The sequence below is a fragment of the Centrocercus urophasianus genome, unplaced genomic scaffold (assembly GCF_019232065.1).
Source record: "Centrocercus urophasianus isolate 14NV4802_14NV808 unplaced genomic scaffold, USGS_Curo_1.0 seq_33, whole genome shotgun sequence".
In the NCBI taxonomy this organism is placed as follows: domain Eukaryota; kingdom Metazoa; phylum Chordata; class Aves; order Galliformes; family Phasianidae; genus Centrocercus; species Centrocercus urophasianus.
The window spans coordinates 1,891,233-1,915,577 of record NW_024884900.1 but is presented as its reverse complement, the minus strand read 5'-3'; the positions used below and the strand labels follow the sequence as shown (position 1 = coordinate 1,915,577).

The 24,345-nt window shown below is 46.4% G+C and overlaps 2 protein-coding genes across 4 annotated transcripts in view; one reads left to right on the top strand and one right to left on the bottom strand.

Annotated features, from left to right (window-relative positions):
- Window positions 1-278: 278 nt before the first annotated feature.
- Window positions 279-3,500, bottom strand: CUNH17orf64 (chromosome unknown C17orf64 homolog). Its single transcript, XM_042830388.1, has 5 exons — window positions 3,429-3,500; window positions 2,889-3,014; window positions 1,894-2,069; window positions 1,610-1,709; window positions 279-287 (listed from the first exon to the last, which is right to left on the bottom strand). Exons 1-5 carry the CDS (start codon window positions 3,498-3,500, stop codon window positions 279-281), a joined length of 483 nt encoding a protein of 160 aa, XP_042686322.1.
- A 12,716-nt stretch (window positions 3,501-16,216) lies between these two features.
- USP32 (ubiquitin specific peptidase 32) overlaps window positions 16,217-24,345 on the top strand; it is a 58,738-nt gene continuing 50,609 nt past the window's right edge. For all 3 annotated transcript variants that reach the window (XM_042829966.1, XM_042829965.1, XM_042829964.1), the window contains exon 1: window positions 16,217-16,321. In XM_042829966.1, the coding sequence (XP_042685900.1) occupies window positions 16,264-16,321 (58 nt within the window). In that variant the 5' untranslated portion in view covers window positions 16,217-16,263. The remainder of the gene's footprint in view (window positions 16,322-24,345) is intronic.

The following is a 24,345-nucleotide window of genomic DNA, read 5'->3' as shown; positions in this document are numbered from 1 at the left end:
TCCAGCCTCCTTGGGTGACAGCATTTGGTGCTGCTGGGCAGCCAGGTTTCATAGCAAGAGGTGTTGTGCCGTGCCCCTTCTACTGACTGTGCTGGGGATGTGTGCGTGCCACTGGATGTCACTGTCGCCCCGTGGTGCCTCGGGCACGGGCTTGGCAGTGGGTGGCAGTGGGTGCCCGTGTTCAGCAGCAGCATCTCCATTGCTCTGGGCAATCCCAGAGGAGAAAGAGAGGTTTTGTGTTGCCCGAATCATGTTGAATCTAACAAACTTCAGGGGCTTCAGGTGGTCTGAGAGAGTAAAGAAACAAGAATGGAACAGGGGGCTAATTTCTGTGCTAATGAGCTTTGGGTGGCATAAAAGAGGCAGCAGATTACGTGGGGATGCAGGGCTGCTTGGGTGCATTCAGTAAGCCCAAAAACAGAATTGGGATCAGTGTGCAAACTGAAATGTGGCTTTTGAAGAAGGCCTGAAACCTGCAGTGAGGAAAAGAGAAGGCAGAGCTCTGGCTGTAGGATGATAGCGGGTAGGGCTGACAGAGGACTTTCCTTTAAGGAGAGCTAACCTCAGTCACTTCCTAATTATGTATTGATGATGATGTTATTTATGCTCACTCATCTAAACAACAAGGTGTTCCCAATCCACGTCTGCCCCAGTGCTGCTGCTGAGCTGCAATGGGGGGCAGCTGCTCCCTGGTTGGAAGGCTTCTCCCACCCTCTTGCAGTCCATCAGCCCCTGCATATCGCTGTGCTCTGGAGGCAGCTCCATGCCCTGCACTGCACAGCCCTGCCTGTATCACAGGCTGCACCTACCCCTTCACTTTCCCACTTTTTCCTCCCCAAGCTGAAGGTGTGCTATTCTGTGTTTTGATTTTTCGTTCAGGGGGAGCAATGGGGTAGAAGAGTTTGGAGGCATTTGTTGCTCAGTGCTCCTGCTTTTTTTTTTCTTTACATTTCCTTATTGTTGGGGTGTCTTTCTGGAGCCCTCCAAACAAGCAAACAGCCTGATTTCCCTCTGCTCTAATATTCAGACCTCCCACTTGCTGACAGCTGCATTGCTGCCAGCACTCAGATGGCCGCAGCTCTTTAATGTGAAGCACAGGATCACACCTACTGCAGTTTCCTAAATTGCTCAGAACACTTTCCCAGATGCCTTCAGTATTGCTGTTTGTTTTTGGCTTTTTTTTTTTTTAACACTGGGACAGTTTTTAATATTTTAAAATAAACTTCTAAAAGTATTTCTTAGGGACCTTTGAACTTCCTGGTGCACTCAGCCTTTGCTCAGGAGCTGTGTTTGTGGATGGCTGTGAGTGTGCTTTCATGGCTTAACCCTTGGGGATGGGGTCCTCAGTAATCCACTCAATACAGCTCCATTGTTGGAGGGCTCCTGTAGCTTGCTGCTCAAGCACAGAAGTAGAGTTGACAAACGCTTGCTTTACCTGAGCAAGTCGCTTCTTTCAGAGCTCAGCTCTCACTTAACCACGTACAACTAAGGATCAGAGTTGGTCTGTAAAGCATGACTAGGAGCATGGGATCTGCTCCTGCAATTGCAAACCATGGTGGTGGGGACAGCAGCTCAGCTGCTGAGGAAGGCTGTTATCCTGCTTGCTTACCTGGAACTTTTGCATCTTGTTTCTCTTGATGTACTTATACAGCTTCTGCAGCTGCTTTTCATCCTTATCTGAGAAGAGGGAGGTGAACCTCCACAGCATCCTAGGGAAAAGAGATGTGAGTTGCATACTTGAGCACAGATTGCATGCTCTTCCTCCTGCTGGTTCTGGCTTATGGAGGGAGACAACTGGTGAATCCTTTGCATGGCACTTTTCTCCTTTTCCCTGAAGCTAATAAACTTATGAAAAATGACCCTTCCCAGAGCTGTAAGAGGTCAAAGCCTTACTTCTTCCAGTGCCGGACCTCTGAGGCTCTGCAGTGCTGCTGGAGGAACAAGTCGATGCGGTCCCCAATTATGGTCACGCTTTCTTTCGTGTACTTCACTTTTTTTTTCCTGGAAAGGTGCTGGGGCAAGTGCAGCTTCCTGAGTGACCTCTTGAAGGGCCTCAAGTACTCCTTGCACTGCAAAGGAAGTGTTGGAATAGCTGTGTTCTGTTAGTAAGCTACTGAAGTAGTTGGCTGGGAAAGCATCAGAGTGCTTTCTGGGTGAGTGCGTTCTGTGTGGGGATGGAGGGCTGAAGTGGGTCCCTGCCGAGTGTCTCCATCACCCTGAAGGGGCCTATCCCACACCTCCTGAACTTCGAGGTGCCACGGGCAAAGCATGTTGGGGTGACACAGAAGGAGACTGAGGGATTTTCATGGCTGGGACTTCCCTTTTGACATCATAGGGTGAAACGTATTAACTTCAGGGTACGAAACAGCTGTTGTTCTGCATGGATGGGAAAAGGGAACTGCTTTTCACACACTGCTGTTTCCTGTGGCCGTGCCTGGGATGGTGCAAACCTCAGCTTGTGATGCAAGAGCAAGTACTGTGTCTGCATGCCCTCCCTCTGTGTCCGCATGGCTTTCTGCATGTTACACACACAGGGCCATGTGTGGGTAAGGGTGGGCTCATCCACTGTGGGCAGTGGTGTGGGATGAAATTTTGGGGTTGCCATCAAAGCTCCATGTGAAATGCTGAAGTGGCAAAATGTGTTTCCAAAAACTGAGCGGTGTGACTTTCGATGTGGATGGCCTGTTGTTTGCTTAACTGAAGTGTGATGCTGAGAAAACAACGAGGAGGTTAACCACTGTGGCTTTCCTCCATGCATGAAGGTTCAGTTTGCTGTCCTGCTGTCTGATTCCTCTGTCAAACCCCCGGGTTTTATTTTTCCTCCCTCCTTCTTGAAATGCCACAAATTAACTCTTTCCCCCTCTGCCAAATCCCGTTCAGTATCTCACAATTTTGAAGGTATCCTGGTTGAGGCCAACCGTGGAGCAGATGAGTGGGGCCCGAGGCTGTGCACGACCCGTGCTGCCCGCTGCAGGGACTGCTGCCTCAGTGCTGGCCGCATCCTTCCCTAGGCCCTGTGGGTGCCAGAGACAGAGGTCAGTTACCCACTGGTGCCAGCTCTGTGCCCTTTCCCAAAAGCACAGCTGAGGACAAACCCTACCCTCAGGCTCAGGAGCATCGCTCTTCCTGCCAAAAGCATTTCAGGCTGGGTTTTCAGAGGTGCTTAATGAAGATAGATATTTAATTGCAATTAAAAGCCTGTAAGAATTGGTCACCTCATTTTTTTGGTTTTGTGACCAACCTAATCCCAAGATAATGGTGTATTTTAGAATACCCTATGTGATATGTAATGAGACAAGTCCTCCCTCTCTGATGTACTCTGCTCTGTAGGAAGATGCCTTTGCAAAGTTGGTTCCAAACTGAGTTTTGGAAGTGTCACCAAGGCTGAGCCCTGCTCTGGCTGTGTGTCCCTTCCTGCTCATGCTCACCTCTCTGGCCATGCTGTCACTGACTGCCTGCTCCTCTGTGCCCACCTGTTCTGTGGCACACACAGCCTTCATGCTGCCACCTGTGTCCAGGTGAGGAAGGGAAGCAACCACAGAAAGTGTTTGTGGGTCACCAGGGTGCCTGGATACGGGTTCCAAGTTCCACCAGCCCTGGGGATGGCTGGGATATGATGATGGAAGGCGCTGGTGATTGTGATTGTCACCTATGGTGTGGTCAGAAAGGGCCTTTTTCCTCCTTTCCTATTGCAGCCACTGGGCCGTGAGGCCAGGGCTGAGCTGCCATTGAGACGGCCCTGCTGGGTGGGGAGCAGGCGCAGCCACAGAGTGCAACACAAGGTGGTGTTGACAGAGCTTGTTGGAGCTGTGTTCTCAATTCCCAGTGAGGTGTAATGGAATTCTGAGGGTATCTCCTTTGTATGTGCCACCCACAGCAAGGTGTAGCTCTGCTGGGTAGCATCTCTTTTAAAGCTCTCGGTTCTAATAAAGAATAAATTGCATTTGCCAGGAGGAAGAAAGGCTTGTAGTTAAAGGGATTATTTTTTGGAGATTTACTTCCAGGCAAAATGCTTTCACAAAGAAAAATGTGTTGGGCCACAGTCATGCCCTGACCAGTCAGACAAGTGCAATTGTTTTGTCCCTCAGACAATTAGTGTAATTGCTGCAGCTGTGATTCAGCTGTGCTCCTGTGCCAGGTTGCTTCTGGTACCAGGAGTCAGCACAGGGCTGCACAAAGGCCCTCTCTGAGGTTCCATGGCCACACGGAGGGACGGCTCTGCTCTCAGCAGAGCACGTGTGGCTGCTGCAGCATCCCTGTGACCCCAGTGCCTGAAGTTTTGCTGTCAGTTCCCTGATGTAGGAGCAAACACAGGGGCAATTATCTCCAAATGCTTTGCAGTTGGCTTTGCTTTGGCTCTCCAAGGTACGTTGCAATTTGTTTAGTCTAAGCTGAGATTTCAAGGTATGTTACGCATTAGTTAACACAAAGCAAGGTCACTGTGTAGCAGAGTGGAGGAGTGGTGGCAGTGAGGATAAGTGAAGCTGTGCTAACTTCAGCCTGGATTTGGTAAGGCTGGTGCTGGAGGTGGCTTTGTTGAAGGGGATGTTGAAAAGTTAAAGGCTGTGTTGAAAGTGTGCTCGGTTTCTCAACGCCTGCTGCCAGCTGCACACCCTCTTCCTTGCCCTCCGCCTGCAGCCGTGAAACCCATCCTGATGTGGCCACCTCCAGAGGCTCAAGCCAAGAAGCTGGCAGCTCATGTCCTCAGCTCATACCTCGGGGCACCATGGGGCGGTGTGTTCCTGGCAAACAGGAGCACTGGGAACAATAAAGCTGCTTCAGCACAGGCTCTCACATGTGGTAGCAGCCAGATTAAAGACCATGCAGGAGCCCTGGGACACACACCAGTTGTTATCACAGGCATAACCTGTATTTCGTGGCCATATCTGTGTACTTGTGAGATTACAGCCTCCACGTGACAGCTGAGTGGAGAGGCTCTCTTGCTTTCTCCTTCATACTCTGCACCTTGCAGGCCTGAAGGTCCCCTTGGGCACAGCAGTGTACATTCTGCCTCTGAGTGCGCACTGCATCTGAGTGCAGCCAAAGCAGAGGGGCACGAGCTGCAGCTTTGGATGGATCTCCCTGGGCAGCCTTCATCTGAGGAGCTTGCTGTGTTTGGGAGCTGTCAGCCAGGGTCAGAGTGAAGCAGTGACCTTACAGCCTTCTCTGGCATTACTTAGTACAGTAGCAGAGCCAGAGTCTGAAAAGCTGAGGCTGCAAAATGCCTTTTCCCACTGTTGAGCTGTCTGATAATGCTCCAAGCTGCACTCTGACTGGAAGCCATAACCCTTCCCTGCCCTTGAATTTCTATGATTGCACGGAGCAAAGCTGCAGTTCATTTTGATCATGGTGTAAGGTGTGCCAAAGATGGCATAACCCAGACTACATCTCTGTAAATCTGTCGGGTTGTATCGCTTACTTGAGGTCAGGAGTCCTTCCAAACAATGTTCTAATTGGGTGGGGAGAAGTCAGGAGTACAAATAGATTCCATGTCTCGTATTTCTTCTAAGGGAAAGGAGCCTGAGTGCTGCTCTAACACAGCTGTGACAGTACAGCCCAGGAGCACCCCCAGTTCTCTGACATCTCCCCTGCAAACAGCGATTTCTGCACCTTAGTGAGTGCTTTCCTGGAGCTGTGCAAGTGCAAACAGCAAAGCTTTGCTGGCACAGCAGCTCTTTCAGTGCAAGGCTGGGCATATAGCCAAAGGGAAGAACTTGTGAAGACACCCTTTACGTGGCTGCTGTTTGTTGGTTTGTGCAGATTTAGCATGAAAACCACAGGTGATTTGATGAGTCAGGTTGCAAATAATATAGGCAGGTATCTGATGCAATATTGATTTAGCAGGAGGTCACAGGGAAGGAGAGCTGATAAACGCAGATAAATGTACAAGTAGTTGGTTTAAATATAATGTAAAATGTGTACAAGGTGATGTACTTAAACCTAAAAGCCAGACAACATTGCCAGACGCATTGCAATGTGATAATAAAGGAATTGTCAAGGGGAATGTTTCTTGGTAACCTGTTTGTACAATGCGGAGGTGAACGCCTCGTTTGATGGAGTGATTAATGATGCTCAGCATGGATGCCCAGCCTGCAGGGTGGAGACTTTGCTAATTGCCCTGGAAATTCCTCTCCTGATGCTTAAGGACCATGCAAACTTTCACAGCCAACCAGAGACCTGTCCTGCAGCTGAGTGCCCATCAGCGCAGCTCCATCTGGTAGCCCTCTTGTCACACAAAGAGACCAAAAAGAATTTGGGCCTCGTTGTTGTATGTGATGTTGTTAGAAGAATCCTATTACGGCGTAGAAATCCCTTTTTGTTGAGGTTGGAAGTTGTTCATTTAATTACTTGTCTGAACAAATGTGGTGAAAATCCCAAACGCTTTTTGCCACCAGTGGTGTGTCGAGGTGGAACATGGAGCTGTAACCACATCTGCATCCCTTTCGCCCTCTCTGTCCTTTCTGAAATCTGACCAGATGTGCTCCAAGTGTTCCCACCCTGGGTGGCCCAAAGCTGCTGGTGACCTATTCCTCACTGTCAATAAATGTAGCTTGGTGTGTATGTATGTTATCTCGTGTTTCGGCTGTTTTGCAGGTGAGTTTCTGCCTTTACACTTCTAGTCTAGATGTTAATGAGTTTGTTGGTGTTTGCTGATGTCATACAAAAAAGCCTTTTGAAGTCTTCAGGAAATGAAAGAGCATTATCAGCTTCCTCCATGCATTGTGAGAAACAGGACAGTTTCAGGCCTTCCTTCTTTCTGTGTGTCAAAAGTTTTCAGAGTTTCTTATGCAAATTGAAACAAGCCTTGCTAATGACACGTTAATAAAGCCTTTCCTTTGCTTCTGCTTAGCAAAGTGGGTATCTAAACATTAAAAGCAATCCAATTTCTTTTGTTAACCCATTGGATGATGCCATAAGAGCTGCTTGAAGTGCTACCTGCCTCATTCATTTTCCCCTCCCCACCAACTTACCCACTACTGTAGCAAAGAAGCAGAAAATAATAAATATAAAGGAGTGAAAAGGGCTTTTCCTATCTTTGCGATAGAGAAGTAAAACTTTCTGAAGGGGTTCTCCTGTCCTGTGTCAGTTTTCAGTCTTGAGTCTTTTCTCCGAATGATCCAGGGGGGAAAGCGTGGGGATGGAAAATAGCACCAACTGGGGCTGGGAGCGGGGCTGTGCCAGGTCTGCCCCTCTCTGAGCCATGGCACCCTCAGTTTCAGTGACTCTATTTATGGCACAGGCTCCTAAATCTGCATCTCCTTTTCTCCTCCTCTCTCCCTCAGAAGCTCTGCTACCCACCTCAGTGCTCGCACAGGAGCTGCACCAGGCAAGTTTCCAGCAGAGATGGTGCCAGCGGGCTGCCTGCCTGCAGGCACAGCGTGACGATGCTCTGGGCAGTGATGGGAGCTGGGCTGGCAGGGCTCAGGCTGCTGGCAGTGCCTGCATGCTGTCCTTGCTCTGACCCATGCCCTTTGCCTAGCCCGGCCCCGTGCTGCGCTGCCCCGCTCTCCCACCATGCACAAAGCTGGGGCTGCTGCTGGGGCTGCTTTTACAATTCTGCTTAGCGCTTCAGCTTGTGGATTTTTCAGAGGAAGTCACGTTTGGGTTTGGGGGCATTTTCTTATTTTTTTATGTTTGGCTTTATTTTGAAAAGAAAGGAAATTCCCCTCCGGTCTACAGAATGCAGCTATCAAGAGAAGCAGTTAATTTTTCTGTCTTTTAACGTTAAATCGCATTTAAATAACAAAGAGAGGCCCTGTTTGTCTGATGGGTTTCAGACCCTATCGATATTGCAGGGGGGCAGCTGCAGTGAAGTGCAGGCTCTGCAGGGATGGGCAGAGGAGGAAAAACAATGTGTGCCAATGTCTGCAGTGTTGTGATTCCCTCCTGCCAGCCCAAAAACACTAAATGTGATCCTTTGTCTGGCATATGGGGATTTGGAGAATTGTTGCTAATTACTGCAGTTGTGCTATCTAGCTTAACCAGCTTAAATAATATATTAAGTGCTTTTACAATCTTCCACAGCGTGCTGGAATGTAAAGTGCTGCATTTAATGCTGTTTTCACTTTATAGCAGGCATAAGATATAACATTAATTTGCAGATAAACTGGGTTTGGATGACGTATTACTTGTATGGCTGGCAGTCAGGGCTCTGGGCTGTGGATGTAGGTGCTGTGCTGCACAGGGCACAAACCTCTGTCTGTGGGGTTTGAGTCTGCAGGGCAGGGGGCACTGAGTGAGCGCAGGGAACGGGGGGGCCAGACCTCCTGGGTTCCAGGCAAGCATCTAGAAAGGCTGATCCAGAGAAAGGAGGAAGATGACATTATAAGCTGCTCAAGACTCTTTTCTTTTACCTCCACTATTTTTCTGGGGAAGTAATAATTCTGATAGTCATCTGATTATGCTTAAATTCTGGCATCTCTTCCTTCAAAATCTGTATTTTGTATCATCTGCTTAAACAAGATGTGAGAAGGGCATGCCATGAGTGTGCTGCTGCTGGACTTGGAGTGATGAAATAACTCCGGAGCAGCAGAGCAGAGCTCATCTGAGGTGAAGGATCTTGTAAGACACGTGGTTCATCTTCATTTTTGTTGTTGCTTTGGGAGTGGTGGGGATGACGACTGACATTTCAGGATGTTGTAAACCACAAAGGGAATTAGAGATAGTGATAAAAAGGCCTGCATGCTCTGACCTATAATTTGGTTTAGTTTGACACAGCTCCCTGTACAATCACAGGGACTGTTGGAATGTGCAGTAATTAGCAGTATTTTACCTACTTGAAACTGAAGTGCTGTGCAGGCTATGCAGATTAAAAAAATTATGTAGCTTTTTGTCTGGTTTTGCTTGATTTTAGCTTGAGAACAGGGGGGTGAGAGGCGTTTGTCAAATATTCAAGAAAAATTTTGCTCTTAAAAGATTGTGAAGACCTTCAGTTTCCAGGCTGTGACACGAAGTTAACAGCTACATTTATTCTGTTTTAATATTCCGGCAGAGAAGCAAACAGAAACAGCTGCCTAGACTGGCTTCAGTGAAATGGAGGAACTGATAGAAAATAATGGGGTATGGATTGGCAGAGGAGTGACTGTTGCTGGTGCTAGCAGGAGAATGTTCTCACCGTGCTTTGGATGCTATAAAATGATTGATATCTATTGCTAAAAATTGAGAGATGCTCTCTGGGAGATAGGAAACACTGTGCAAAAGCTTTTTTCTGATTGGCCACATGGAAAAATTCAAGGTCATAAATATGGCAGCTTGCAGGGATGCACAGCTGGTACCTCAGCACTGCAACCAGCAGAATCAACCAAAAGGGTGTTAGTTGGCCATGTGGGCAAAAATGGAAGGGTAAAATGAAACACCTGACAGAGGAAGAAACAGCTGAGGAAGAAACAGCTGGGAAGTGAAAAGAGAAAAGAGGAGAAGCTCTTGCCCACTGCTGTGGTGTCCAAGCTCTCTAACCACTTCAAATTGCTCTCTTCCTTGAATGCACCAATTTTCCTTCCTGAGCTGCAATGATTTGGCATCCTCCAACTCCTCTGAATTGGCCATCGACTGCTGAGACCTGCTCAAGAATCTGCACAATACTCCAGGCTGAATTTAGGTACGGTCACTGAAGAGCTGCTGGGCCAGAAGCTCTTCCACGAGCAGCTGGGCTTCTAATCAAAGGGAGAGGCAGTGCCAAAAGCTTTTAGGGATATTTTTGATGCTGTGTTTTATATAATAAAAACACATGCAAATGCTTAACTCAGTAGGCAAAATATTTGATTAATCCCCAGTGCTTTACCTCGCTTTGTGGGTACAACTGCCCACAGAGGTGGCAAAGCGTGACGCTGAAGGAGTTTTGTCCAGCAGCAATTTAGCACGCGTTGTTTTTCAGTCACTGCAGCACATCAGAAAGCTGGGTGCTCAGCCGAGATGGTAGCTAAGCAGTCTGACCATCTCCACCTTGCTGTTTGCTGCTGCACTTAGGGGGAAATGAGGAGTGATGAGGTCTGAGCAGACGGCAGCCCCTGGACCTTTTTTGTTGCACTGTTGGCTCAACCAGCAGCTCTTCATTGACTCTGGGCAGATTACAAGCATGATATTAGCTCAGATAATGGCACTTTGTAAATAATCTTAATTACTATCTTTAGCCATTTGACACCGTAAAATAGAGGTCTCTTATTTTGATGTTTTTTCAATCTCTTTAGTGTCCCTCGGGTGATGTCACTTTTGGATCACTGACAGTGGCAGCGTGCACACCAGCCTCACATGTCCTGAGCTCTACTGTCTGTGCTGTGCAAGTGCTGAACAGAGCCACCAGCCTGCTGGCACGGTGCTGAAGGCTGACAGGTTTCTCTGTTTGGGATTTCCTCTTGTTTAGTGCCTGAAACCTTAAGTAGCAAATAAGATGTTTTGGCCTTGCCTCCCAAAACCAGAAATGGAATTGAGGAAAGCACGAGGATGTGCCAGATGATGTGATGGTCCTGGCTCCATGGCTTTTGCTTTACCCTGCTGTTCTGGAATACGTTTTCTGTTATGTCAGCTGTTGGCAAAATGTTCATAAAGTTGTTACAAGATTTATGTTACAAGAGTTATGTACTGCTTTCTCTGTATACAACAATCAAGCTGCTAGGATGATGCTTGTTGGAGATCCTGTGTGCAGCAGCTGTTGAGCTGAGAAGAAAGCAGCTCGCCCTTTGAAAGGCAAGCTGCCCTGTTGTGCCATGGTGGTGAGCCACTGCCTGCTGAGCTGCTTTGCTGTCACACTCTAGGGGCAATGAGAGCATTCTCTTCCCACAACATAACTCAGTGTAATTTGGATAAGCATTAGTCACTTCTTGCAAAGCCATTGCTTTGATTTGCTCTTCTGTTATTAATTACTTGCACTTCCTCTTGTCACTCTTTTTTTTTTTTTTTGCTAATGAAGATAGGGCTGCAGAGAAATCCTTCATTCCCATTTCCAACAGCACATGGGTTATCTGCCTACAAGAAAGTACAAAACTATTTTATCAACCACATTTCTTTTCTTGTTGTTTCTTGATGACAGATACTACTCTTAATCTACACAGCAACAACACTTTGAGATGGGAGATCTGTGTTCCCATCAATTTTTGCTATGCTGATAAATCACAACATATCTCAGTTTCTGAATGATGTGTTTCTGGATTTTGGTCTGCTCTTCTTCCTTTATCAGTTTTTCTTAGTGCTAGCAACAGCCTTGCCAAAGCTCATCTGTTCCCTTAGCGTTCAGCCCAGCAAGCTGATAACTCTATCACTCTTCTCCCAGCACCAGCGTACTCGAATAGGTTGATAGAAAATCAGGAAGAACATGATGTTCACAGAAGTTCACAATGCATCATGCTTCTCCTCTGACTTTGGTTAGTTATGGCACCTTGTGTCCTCTGGGTTGAAAGGGATGCCAACGATGTCTGCTGGGAAAAAGGAGGAATTCTCTTGTTCTCTGTGGGTCTCAAGTGCAATGGTGTCACCCTGCACACACGTGAACTTTGAGCACAGGGCACCTTCTGGTGTTTTCTTCCGTACACGTGCCTCATCTTTGGTTATACAGATAACACTGTTATAGCACAGGCTGAAATTATGTAGCGCTAGTGATATGAACAGCAATGTTGAGTCACTACAAATCCGTTGTGATCTCTCTAAGCAAAAGCATCAAAGGGAAGCAGCAAAACTAATAACTTACCCTCCTCCTCCTTCCTAGGAGGTGGCAAAACCAAGCAGAGGTCATCTGCAGCCCAAGCAGGGCTCCTGCCTCACTCCTCTGTTCCTGGAGAGGGAGGGGAACTGCAGCCCATGCTGCTCCTCCTGCCTCCCCACCATGTTTGTATGGTAATATGTATGGTTTGGTGGCACTGACTCAGTGGGAAAGAAGGCACAAGGTGTCTGCTGCTGCTGGAAGCACTGCATTCATTTACACACCCTAGAAGCAAAATGGGGGGTTACTGGGTTTGCATAAACCCCATCTGAGTATTTGCAGTTAATAAATACATACATATATATATGCAAAACTTACTAAAAACACAGTGGTGCTTCCTGAGATAGAAGATAATACATTAAGGCCCCATTTTCTTTGCTGCTGCTGCTAGCTGCAGTGAGGTTATTATAACAGAATTCTGCAAGTACTACATCTATTTTCTTGTGTATGTAGTAGTGTTGTTTGTTTGTTTGTTTAATTATAATTCAGTTTATACCATAAAAGCTACAGCATTTTCCCCAGCGATGTCTTGCTCAGAGTTCATGGTGGCATTGGTGCTGGAACCTGCCTGGATTGTGAGACAGGAGGACCCTGGTAAGAGTCTGTCCCTTTGTTTCTGATCCTAGTTCATACAGATCTGTCATGAATGTCCCCCTCTGACTGCTGTCTCGAACCGCTTATTTCCTGAAAAATGGGACAGAAGCTGCATTTTGCATGTGTAGCTTGGTTGTTCTTTAAAGAAGTCTCTCACATTTTCCTATCTCCCTCTGATAACATCAGAATTAGATTGGCAGAAAATGATTTGAGAAATTTGTCTCATTCATCCCTTAATTATAACTAAAAAGATACGAAACCCTTCAGCTCTTAGGTGAATGAAAATTCTCGCTGTACCTTGATATCTTTCCTACCTCCTGCTCTTTCCAAATATTTGAGATGTGCTGTGCTGCACTGCACTCAGGACTGTGTGAAGCACAAGGGATCAAAGTTGTCTCATGTCTATACAGTGCCTCAAACGCAGTGTCTCAAACCTTCACTGGTGATTTGCACTGTTGTCTTGTTTTTTCCACCTCTGTGCTGAAAAACTCTGCTCCCATCTAGCTGGTATTGAGCACAAAAACTGAAGATTAGTTTAATGTATTTTATTCATTTATTTGGAGCATCTTAAAGATTGCAATTATCCTCAAGAGCAAAGTGCAGCATTTACCTAGAACACCCTTATTTATTTATTTTGAAGCAGTATACAAAGATCAACCAGTCCTTAAGTGTCAAATGTCTCTGGAGGGAGACAGATACTGGGGAAAGAGGCAGAGATGTAGAGGCAAATAACAGAGCAGGGATCAAACTTGTGTTTTCAGTTCCTTTTTTTTTTTTTTAAGCCAACTTTGAATCAGGAAATCCTAGGGCCTACACCACCGTTGTTCTCAGAATTGTTTTTATTCACCACAGAAGTTCCACAATTATATTTGGCTCATCTCTTCTGAGTTCAGATCTTATCAATGCTACTCAAATGCAGATGTCCACTTCAGCTTTAGTCTGCATCTCAACCTCATGACTCTTCTCTCCTTCCTGGCAGCCTGGGGACTGCCTGGCACCCTGCAGGAGACCAGCAGCTGCCCTGCCATAAATGCCATGTTGCCACACACCTCCCCTGCACAGGAATAGACGTCTGCTTTGCCACAGACAGTTGACAGTGATGCAAAGGTGCTTAAAGATATTTGCTTGGTGCATCTGAATCTGTGATTCGTGAATGGCTGCATAAATCACAGCAACCAACTGACACATGACCTGTCACAGTTAGCTTTACTTACATAGCACTCTTCAAACAGAGGAGAGGAGGTCAATTCATCTAATAGAAGTTTAGATTCACTCTATCTTAACTTGATTTACCTTTGGCATACCATTTAAATAGTAGCAATATCCGTAACCTTGTGCTCCCCAATAAGGCTTTGTTAAAAACTTACTGCCAGATCTAATCCACAGTTAGCATACAAAGCCTTATCTCTAGGTTCCTGCTTCAATGCCTTTGAGAACATGCTTAATTTAATCTGAACAAAGACACTGCCATCATAAGCCTCCAGTCTGATTTTCCAATCTAGAATATCTTTGTTATTAAATTTGGTGCAAGCCATGGTGCATACAATGGATACAATGAATTATTTTAAAGCACTCTTCAAGGAAAATCCTACTGCTTGTTAGACATCATTTATATCTGTGGGACACGAGATGTCACTTCCTATTTTTTTTATATGCCATATAAAAATGCAGTATTAGTCTAAACAACTTAGCAGTGAAAACCAGCAAGTTTTAACATAAAATGTACTTTTTTTTAACCATTTGGGAGAGAACTTTTTATCAAATAGTTTGTTCACCATCAGTATGATCTTTTCAATCTATCCTAATTCCTTTGGAGGGAAGGACCTCCTCAGTGAGTGTTTCTGCTTCTTCGTTGGAATCAAATACTGACAGCTGTTTCTGTCTATGCCTTAAGCTAGGATGGTAGCAGGGTCTGATTTGCAATTATCATTTTAGATGGTCAACTTTTTAAGCTATATCAAGTAAACCAGTTGTCATTAAAAACCCTATGCAGCCTGTTAGCAGGGTTTGTGTGTTCTACAAGTAGACATTCCTTTAAAGCACGGCTGATAAATACCAAGAAACTTTGTAACACTGCTGTTGTTTAATAACATAATTTACTGAAAGAAGCAGATTAAAGGAGGTTAGGCAAGGACAGTCATGGAGAAATCTGTGTGAAAACTATAGGAAATTGGTGTGAAGCCTGTAGGCAGCTGTCTTAAGGCACCAGTAGTTGCTTCCTGCTCTCTTTGCTCTGCCAGTTTGGGTCTGGCTGTATCCCAGTGCAGCTTTTTGCTCCAAGCAAAATGGAGACTCTCAATGTATCATTATCTCTGTAATGCAGGGGACAAACCAAAATACGAAGAGATTATTACTAGGCACAAGATCACACAGCATCACATTGCAAAGTCAGGAATTAAACCATGTCTTCCCAGCTATGAGTAAATACTCAGAGAAGTGATCCATCACAAACGGAGCATAGCAGAATGAATGCCACTAGCTGGAATTCTTTATTTAATCACAAGATAAAGCAGATATTCCACCAGCTGTTTCTACCATTGCCAGCTTTGCTTTTGGTTGACACATTGCCATGATTGTTGTATCATCCTCCAGAATATTTTAAAGAGTTTATATTGCACCTAAATCAAAGATGCTTTGGGTGAGGGATGGTGTGGTGCAGTGAGAAGAGATATGTAAGAAATGAGGGTGCTGAAGACCCAGGTTTAAAGGACAGGTATGTAATGAGGAACTGATGTGTGAAGTATTCATTCCTGCAATTTCACTGATGCTTTCAAAAAAGCACTCCAGTTTACACCTTCTCATGGCATTCTGTGCTCCAGGGAAGCAAAAGGTCCATTGCGGGCACGTGTTATGCTTCAGTGCAGTAATTATATTCTTTGTCACAAGTCCAAGATACGCAATTCAAATGATGACAGGAAAAAAACAACAACATAAAGAGGATTTACAAAGTTTAAAAATCATTTAATTTAATGCAGTGACTTTGCACTTCAGTAGTGTTACACAGGGAGAAATCTGGCCTTCAGACATCACGTCTGTGAGCCGCGTTCCTGGCTTTGCCTATCAGGTATGGCATTTGTTTGGAATGTTTGCTGTAAAAATACCTACACGTGGACTCAGAAAATGACTTTGGCGTGACCTTCGGTTAGCTCTGGTGGGGTGAGAGCCTTCAGAGAAGAAACCATGCATTGGGGAAAGCTTTGCTTCTGTGCAGGAACAGCCCTGTGTACAACCTGCCCCTGGTGGCCCCTGTTCTTCTTCTATGTCGGAAAGTTCTGCTAAGGAGTGAGCGGGGCACGGTACCAAGTTGAACACTGTAACAGAGCCAGCTGGGAAATCCTGCACTGGGACTGAGAGCAGGGCTGAGCGCTGAAGGCAAAGAGCACGAAGGACGGAGCTGATCTCCACCCTTTCGGCAGTCAGTTCGTGTTTCTGTTTCAGATGTAAGGACGTTTGCCACCCCGCGGTGGCAGTTCTGCTCGCGGGTGGATTCCCTGAGCAGGGCTGTGAGGCGCGTCGAAGGCCCCGCGCGCAGCCCGCCGCCCCGCAGAGCGGAGAGCCGCCCCCGTCAGCCCAGCCCCCGCCACAGCTGAAGGGAGGCGGGAGCCACGCGCGACTGCCGTCGGGGCGCAGCAAGCGGGAGAGGTGGGAGGTGACGCGTCACGTGACGCGGGGCGCTTCCCTTTCGCGGAGGGCGGAGCCTCCGCCGCCTCCTCAGCTTCGGCGCGCGACGTCCGTTAGCAGGCGCTCAGGGAGGGGACAGCAACGGCTCTCCTTCGTCACGTGACGCTCCGAGGCGGGCGGCCGCGTCACGTGACACGCCATGGAGGAGGCGGCAGGGAGGACGCGCGGCCGCCTCCTCCCCCCGGCCTCCGCGGCCCGCCCCGCCCCCCCCCGCCCTGCGCTCCGGAGGCGCTAGCGGCGCAGCCCGGGCTCCGCGGCGCCCCGCCGGCCGGCCGGGCCATGGACTGAGGGGCACCATGGGCGCCAAGGAGTCCCGCATCGGCTTCCTCAGCTATGATGAGGCCTTGCGAAGGGGTGAGGGCCGGAGGGGGGGAGGCGGGAAGGGGGCGCGGCGGGCCTGCGGCGGGGGGGGCCCGGTTCTGTCAGTTCCCGGGGGCTGCCGGCGGCAGCGGAGCTGAGCGCGGCGCGGGGGGGGGGGGGAGAGTCGTTGTGCGCCTCGGGCGCGCTCCCCTCCCCGTGCTCGTTTTCCCCCCGCACGCTCTTTAGCGCCGGGCCCTGAGGAGCGCCCGTCCACGCGCCCTCCGCCCTGGCGGCGCTGCCCACACCCAGGCTCCGCCGGCACCGGCCTGGCCTCGTCGCTCCGCGGCCTCCCTGAGGGTGGCACCGGGCGAGGCGCGCTGACAGGAGCCGCCCGCCGGGAGCAGCGCTGCGCCCCGCGGGGCCGAGCCGAGCAGTGCCGTGCCGAGCAGTGCCGTGCCGCTCCGCGTGCTGCCGTGCCGGGATCCGGCGCTCCCGGAGGGGGAGCAGCGCGTAAACACGGTCACGCTGAGCGCTCCCTGACAAGCAGCCCCGCTCCATTCCGCTGTCCGAGGACAAAGAGGGACCGGGATTTTCGACGGGAGGTGGTTTGCGCGGAGAGGAATGTGAAATGTCTTGGAATCGTTGGGCTGTGTACGCGCGTGATGTCCTGCGGGGTCTGGCGGCTCACCTGCTCGGTGTTTGCAGCGCTGATAAATTCCGTAGGCTCAGAGCGGTGCGCGGCTGCCCTGTTTGTGTCTGCTCACACCTGAGAAGCACATGACTGATAGGGAGAGCTGGCAGGGAGCGGTGAGTGTTAATTGAAGGGGAAGCAAAGTAACGCCAAATGGAATGGTTATTAGATGTTTATTAGTATTCCTCTTTTTTAATGGTCGAGGTGAGGGATGCCGTGTCAAGTAGGAAATGGAGCAGCGTATTCTAAATACTGTCAAGCAGAGGAAACAAATGTGTGATTTGAAGTCCTTTTCATTACAGATTTCAGGCAGAGCAGTCTTAAAAGAATTTCAGTTCAAGTGATTGTATCTGAAGCTCTTCTAAAGCATCTCTGTATATATAGCTCTGTATATTGTATGTATTTTTAGAAGCACTGGAGTCATAAACGTAGTTTAGTAGAGGTGTGATGTTGAGTATAACAGGAAACGTTTGAAATAAACTCTGTAGAGGAGAATATGTTCATTTGGTCAAGGCTGAAAGCTCATAAATTAGAAAAGCTGTTTGAAATCATGAAGTTAGATTTAAAGTTGTATATTGCTTCAAAGTCTGGAGGCTAATCTGGAAATTTTGTAGGGAAAAGTCACTTAACATGAAAGTAAGATTAATTCTGAAGTTATTTCAAATTACTACTTGCACAGCGAATGTAATTTTTCTCTTCAGTGTTATTCTATCTATATGAATCTTTCAGTGCTGTATTTTTGTAGGGAAGCAGAAGTTGTTTCAGGCTTTCCAGTGCAGATGGATCCTTTGCTGAATGGTAGCCAGTGAATGTGCATAAAACAGGCTATCAAAACACTGTTACTAAGAAAATAAAAGCCACGTACATTCGTGATCAGTTGATGTACCTTATCTAATGTTGTGTCTAGGGTATTAAATGTTGAGACGTTTTTATATTCTATTTATATTTCATGTATCGTAATTTCTCTTGGGGAAGAACCAAAAGGAGTGAAGGTGAGGAGAGTTCCTGCAGTTAAATGCTCACAATATAAATAACTTTAGCTAAAATGTAACTTGTGTTCAAAGAGAAGAAAACGTGAGGGCAGTGTTAATGGCCCGGTTGGCTCTGGAACATGAGAGATAGCACTGTGGTTCTTATTTTGTTATATCTTGCTCGTGGGTGCGGGCAGCTGAGTGCCCTGTGGGTGGTGTGGCTGGCGGGTGGCCCTGGTGGAACTGTCTCATGGCCCCAGCTCAGCTCACTCTGTGTTACAGACTTCTTTCTCTCTTCTGCCCTTTAAAATTGTTGATTGTGTAGCTTTGGAGTGGAAAGTAAGGGGTTCTATTTTAGACGTATCTTTTCTTGTTAGGAATATTGCTGAGGTATAGTCATCTTATTTACAGTAGCCAGAGGCACAGCTTTGCCCGTTGCTGTGGGGATGTTAGAGGTTTTGAACTTATCTTTTAGTAGGGCTCTTCCTGACCCGGTAGGCTTGGAGATTGACTTCTTTGTAAGGAAATGAAATTCTTGGACAGGTGATCGTAGATTAAATGAAGTACGTATGTTGTTGCAAACTGTACATAATGAAATGGGTTTTCTCATCAAACTACGTTTGTTAAGAGTAGTGATACAAACATGGTTCTTGGGTTTGTTGCTTTTTTTCTTACCCCAAGGGATCTGACTGTGCTGATGGCAGCTTTTTGTTTTCCCTAGAGCAGTGCTACAAGTCAGGCAGGCTTCCCTGGTTCAGTCCATACCCCTCCTGGATTTGGTACCTCGCTCTGAGGTTGCCCAGCACCAGGCCTTATCTTACACTGAGAGATGGTGCTCTGAAGTCTGCCTTCTCCTCTTCCCCCCTTCCACTGGCAGCTGTGGCTCCTGCTTCGCTGGGGGCTGCTGTGTGCTGCGTTGTGTTTAGAGCGCTTCAATGAGGATTTCCCAGGAAAGAGATGTCTGCATGATATTAATTGATGGCTGGCTTATTCCTGATTCCTAAGGACTGTATGTTCAAATGACTTTAATGCATGCTGCTTAAATAACATTTAGAGTATAAGACAGGCACACAGAGCATAAATCTATCAAGGTACTTGCAAATTATGAGATGAAGCAGCAATCGCAGAAACTTGGTCTCCTATCAAGATAGCGGGTCATGCTAACTCAGGCTGTTTTCAGCTTATGTATGCTAGATATTCAGTCAGGTAACCACTTAAACTGAGGCAGTGTCAATGAACGGTCACGTATCTGTGCAATTTATGCTGGGGAGGAAGGCTGGGTTTTTATTCTGCTAAAAGCATGCTAACATTGCTCTGCCACATGTGCTGGGGTGGAAGAGGAGCTGCAGCAGCATCAGAGTGGCTAATGAGTATTGCCTTCAGAGAAAGTGGCTGCTGAGAGGTCTCTGGAGTCCCTTCCTACCCAAATCAGGCTTTGATTCTCTGCTCATTCATGTCCTTGAGCGTACAGATGTAGTAAGTCTGACAAAAGGATGACGGGAAGCTGACTCGCATGTGTCAGTTGATCTCACCCCAATGACAAAATCCATGGGCTCAGCCCTTGAGCCCCAAGAGGACTCCTTTATTACTCCAGACTTTGAAATGAGCTACTTCAATCTGCGGTGCATTTTTTAGGATCCTTACTGGGGCTGTCTGGATTAACTGGGGAGCTCATGTCAGCAGGTATCTGGTGGCTTTGGGGCTCTGTCACGTGATGAAAGCAGGTATGAATGCATTGCTTCTCACTTCCTGTTTATAGATCTGCAGAGCTGCGAGTAGCTGCTCGAATTCACAGAGCAGTAATTATTTCACAACTGTGGCACTTAGTTCTGATGCTTGTTTTGGGAGGATACCTTGGTAGCCTTAGCTGGACATGTAGTATTCTGCACAAATGACTTCTTAAGCTTCAACAAGCGGATGGAAAAAGGCTGCTTTTAGAAGTTTTCAAGCTGCAGTGCTGCAGCAAAGTTGCAGTGATTACTTTCTTTTTTACTTCATGTTCCAAGATGACAGAAGTGGTTGTTTTCAGTCTCTTCCTATTTACTGTTGGAACGTTTGTGTGGTGAACTTCAGTCTGCTAATGGTGTTGCCTTTCCCGAGATGCCCTTTGTTGGTCTTGAGAAGAATTTATGAAATACCAATTGAAAAGTTCTCAATGAGAGAAAATTGTTGTCATCTGATTAAGCTTCTGTGAATGCTGTGGTTTTTGAGGGAGCGCTTCAACTGCTGCACCTTTTGAGTAGGCCTTCAGTGATGCTCGGCTGGCTCCTGAGGCCGGCTCTGCCAGGCACAGCCGTGAGCTGGGCAGTGAGTGCATGGTGTGGGATGGGCACACATGGGGTAAGTCTGAGAAAGCAGTGTTTAAGGGTGCGGGTGTTTGATGAACAGCAAGTGGTTGAACACCTTAACGCAGAAATCCCTCAGAACCTATAAGTATGATTCAGTAAATGTTGGGAGTTCTCTGGTTTCTCACTTTAACAGATTAAATGTATCTTTTAAGTAATAGTAGTCTCATAACATTAGGTGCATTGTTATCCTGTCAGCGTGTTACTAGAGATTCAAATCAGAGCAGTCAGGAAAGCTGCCAAGTGAGCGTAAATAGATAATATCATTTCAGCCATGGTGGCTGGGAGCTGAGGGATAAGCTGAGCAAATCCTCATTTTGAGTGTTGAACAACTTGGCATAAGCTACGGGTATACTATCTGGCAGTTATTTACATAATACATTTTCTTACATTGATGTTGTAGATTTAAGTGAAGAGCTGAAAGCATTCTTATGTTGTCCTAGAGAAGGCACGGCTGTATCTCATTGCTCACCTACCTCTTTCTGTTCTGCTTTGTCTTACGTTTAATCAATGAAATCAAGTTATTTGCGGTCAGCTCTTTCTAGTCACTATGTAGTTGTTACTTCTGTGACTGCAGGCTTGGCTTTTTTTTTTTTTTTTTTAAAATAGATATACATACCCAGAGAGATGGTTAAACTCTCATCCTTACAGGTTTCCAGGACCTGTCTGGATAAAGCCCTCTGCGCTCTCGTCTGAGTTGCTCTGACTCAGCTTTCAGTGACCTTCTGAGATGCTTTCCGACCCGATGGATGCTGTGAAATATTTCTGTTCGTTTTCAACTTGGGAAAGACTTGTTTTTATGGAGTATAACTTCAGGCTTCTAAGTCTACCTGACAATATCCTGGAGAGATGACAAAATAAGACAAAAATAGGAACCTAAGAAGCTTTTCAAAATGATTTCAAAAGCATCTCTAATGAAATGTGGGAGACAAAAAAAAAAAAAAAAAAAAAAAAAAAAGGGTTTGGGGATGGCTGCTTGAGTCCTGCTGCACTTGACCCAGACCAGTATTGGGCTTTCTGACTGCAGGCACTGCATGAGAAATCAGTAACATAACCTTCTTTCCCTTTCTTATGCTTAAATTGAATCCAGCCTACTGTCTCATTTTGTAAGTATGGCATTCAGTTCTTTAGTACTCATAAAAAATGAAATTGCCTTCAAAACCTGGGTATGTGAAGGGAGGACAAGCCATGTGAGAATAAAGAACATCAGAAAGTGATGTGGTTAGGTGAGACATAGCATGTCTATTTAATTTTATAAATTCAGTTGTACGAGTGCTACTTTATGATAGCACCCATTGTGATTTTTCTGTAATTGAAAGAAGAATCAGACATTACTGCTGTCTGTCATTTTGGAATGATAGCGTATGTTCTGAAAATTAGATGGATATTTATTTTTGTTAGCTTCTGAATTCCCAAATTCATTCTAAACAAGTCGGTATGTGGGGAGTGTCTAACGAGTGTGTCTAATGGGTGCTGTAACCTTGAGGCCTTATCTTCACACACCAGTTATTTTTCAAATAATCCTGCTTGCTTTTGTCCAAGAAGAAATTCAAAACACAGTGAACATACAGAAAGGAAACGGAGGAGGCGCGGAACAAGTGTTGCATTTCCAAATACTGGGATTGTTTCTGTCTACCGAGCCAGTTATTTCAAGGACTGCTGTACGCCAGAGCTGTTCAGCTGTAGGCTGTTTGTTGGTGGGTTTTTTGCTTGTTTGTTTTTAGGACTCCCTGGGTTATTTAAGTAGCCTGGCGGTTGGCGAAGCTTTTCCCAGCCGGGAGCTGCGCACCTCACAGCCAGGCTGGGAGCTGCTGTCTGCAGGAGCTGCACAGGGTGTTACTGCTGCTGGCTGAGGGGCCGGGAATGCGTCCAGAAGAGCTTGGTGTCACGGCACAGGATCCCTTACAGAATAAAGTGCTTATGGACACCTCCGAAGTGAAGCTGTGTTCCCAGCAGTGGAGGTGGTGTGAGTTTTTCTGACTGTCCTTGACTGGTTGGTTCTTTGCCCTTGTGACCGTTGACACGTTGGCTGTCAGCATTGTTAGTGTGCCCTAGGTGGCCAGCAGCAGCAAGCTATGTGCTAGCAGCAGAAAGACTCGAATAACACGCGGGACTTGGTGTGCAGAGGAGATACTTTGCAGCATGTGATGTTCATTCTGATCTGCTCCAGGTCAGCGCTGGCTGCTGGCTGGGTGTGTGAGGGACACGTGGTGGGATGGGGAGTGTGGCGAGGGCACGTAACATGAGTTTGCAGGAGTTCTTCGTGCACATCTTTAGAACTGCGTTTTGCAATCTATCCTTGGGTAATATTCATAACAAAAACAGCCTATTCCTTATTTAGGTTCCTATACAGGAAAGAAGGTTTTGGAGGTTAATTCTAAATAAGGCTTTCAATCTTTAAGTAGTTTTAAAACAAGTTACTTAATTTGTTATTGCTTGAAGCAGTTGTTTTTTGTTTAAGTTATAGTTAATCTAGATTACTGTGAATATCCTTGTGATATTTGCAGTATTGAAGAACTACAGAAAGCATCTTTAACATTTAATTTTCATATGAAAAGGTCATTTACATAATGAGACAATGAAGCCTTTGGGCGAAGATGAATGTAGAAGAAAAAATCCATTAATGTAGATTCTGCCTCTGAGTTTGAAAGGATCTGATTCACAAAACTTTGAATACTATATTATTGCTAGCACTTACTGGAAGGAAAATACCCTGCTGTCCTGAAGGATGGCAAAATCCTGATGCACATTCTGTTTTGTGATGTCTGAAGGGACATCTCGCTTTTGTTAGTGGTGGCTGTTTCTGCATAGATCTGGTCTTCTCAGTTGAGCTGTATAATAATCATTACTTTTTGCATGCCGAATCTTAGCACCTTGGAGAAGTGGGTTTGTCACTCACCTGTGCTTACAGCTGAGCGTGGTTGGTGAAGGCCTTGTAGGTAAGGATGGGCTTGGAAAGAGGGCCCACCTTTTGACTGCAGTTTTATTAGACTGTGGGGGAAAGCTGGTCTGCATTTCTGATTCTTAATAGGTCTTCATTTGGAGCAAAATACATCTGCATATAATTTGTTGTGTTTCAACCAAACCTGTTTACAACTGGTGCAAGTTGCAATCAGTCACAATAATCTTTTGTGCAGGCACTTGGGTCACTCATCCCAGAAACCAGAAATCCCTGATTGTTTTAGTTTAGTCCTGATGGGAAGCTGAGTTCTGTGAGGCAGAGACGTGTGCTTGAAAGTTAAACAGTCTGGTAGTTTTTAAAAATGACTTCCTTTGAAAAAGTCAACTAACGTTTGTAACAAGGCCTTCATTTGCCTTTGAGGCAAAATGGGGTAAGCCTGATAAAGGTTTGGGCAATTTATAATCAAATCAGTTCGCAGTGGCCAGGCTTTATTTCCCACTGTATGCTTTATTTAATGTAAAAGTGGCTCAGGCACAAAATTTACCCCCCCCAAATCACCGCTTGTCTCTTTTTTGCTCTGTGATTTCCTCTGCTGCAGTGATTGGCTCTTGCAGGTAGGTGACAGGCATGTGGAGGACAGGCCATGGTCTGTAGGCTCTTTTAATCCTTCTCCTTTGTGGCCAGCAGAACAAACCTCCCCCCCCACGTGGAAGCTTGCAGATGAGGCCGGCAGTCAGTTGTGCTTACTGCGTGCTGTGTCTGCGGACAAACCAAGCAGCTCTTCTGGATGCTGCTTGTGAGCTGAGCAGGTGAAATGTTCACCTGTGCATTAAGGAGGAATGTGCTTCAAACCATTCTGGGTTCCTGGGAAGCTAAGTACCTGCTGCAGGGGGAATGCGGAGCTGTGCTTTCTGGTGTCTTATATAATGTTATTCTGATGGTGATTTCTGTGTTCAAAACCTTTGAAGCTGTTTCACTTGGAGCCTAGGTAATTGCTGGCTTCTTGGAACTATGTGCAGGGTAAAAAGAACCATGTAACTTGGCTCCAAATCAGTTTCAATATAAAACTTTAACCTTTTTTTTAAATTGTAAATAAATAACTTCAATGGCTCTGCAACATCAGATCTTAGATTGCAAGGAAAGGGGAAGAAAAATTATGATGTGCTTTG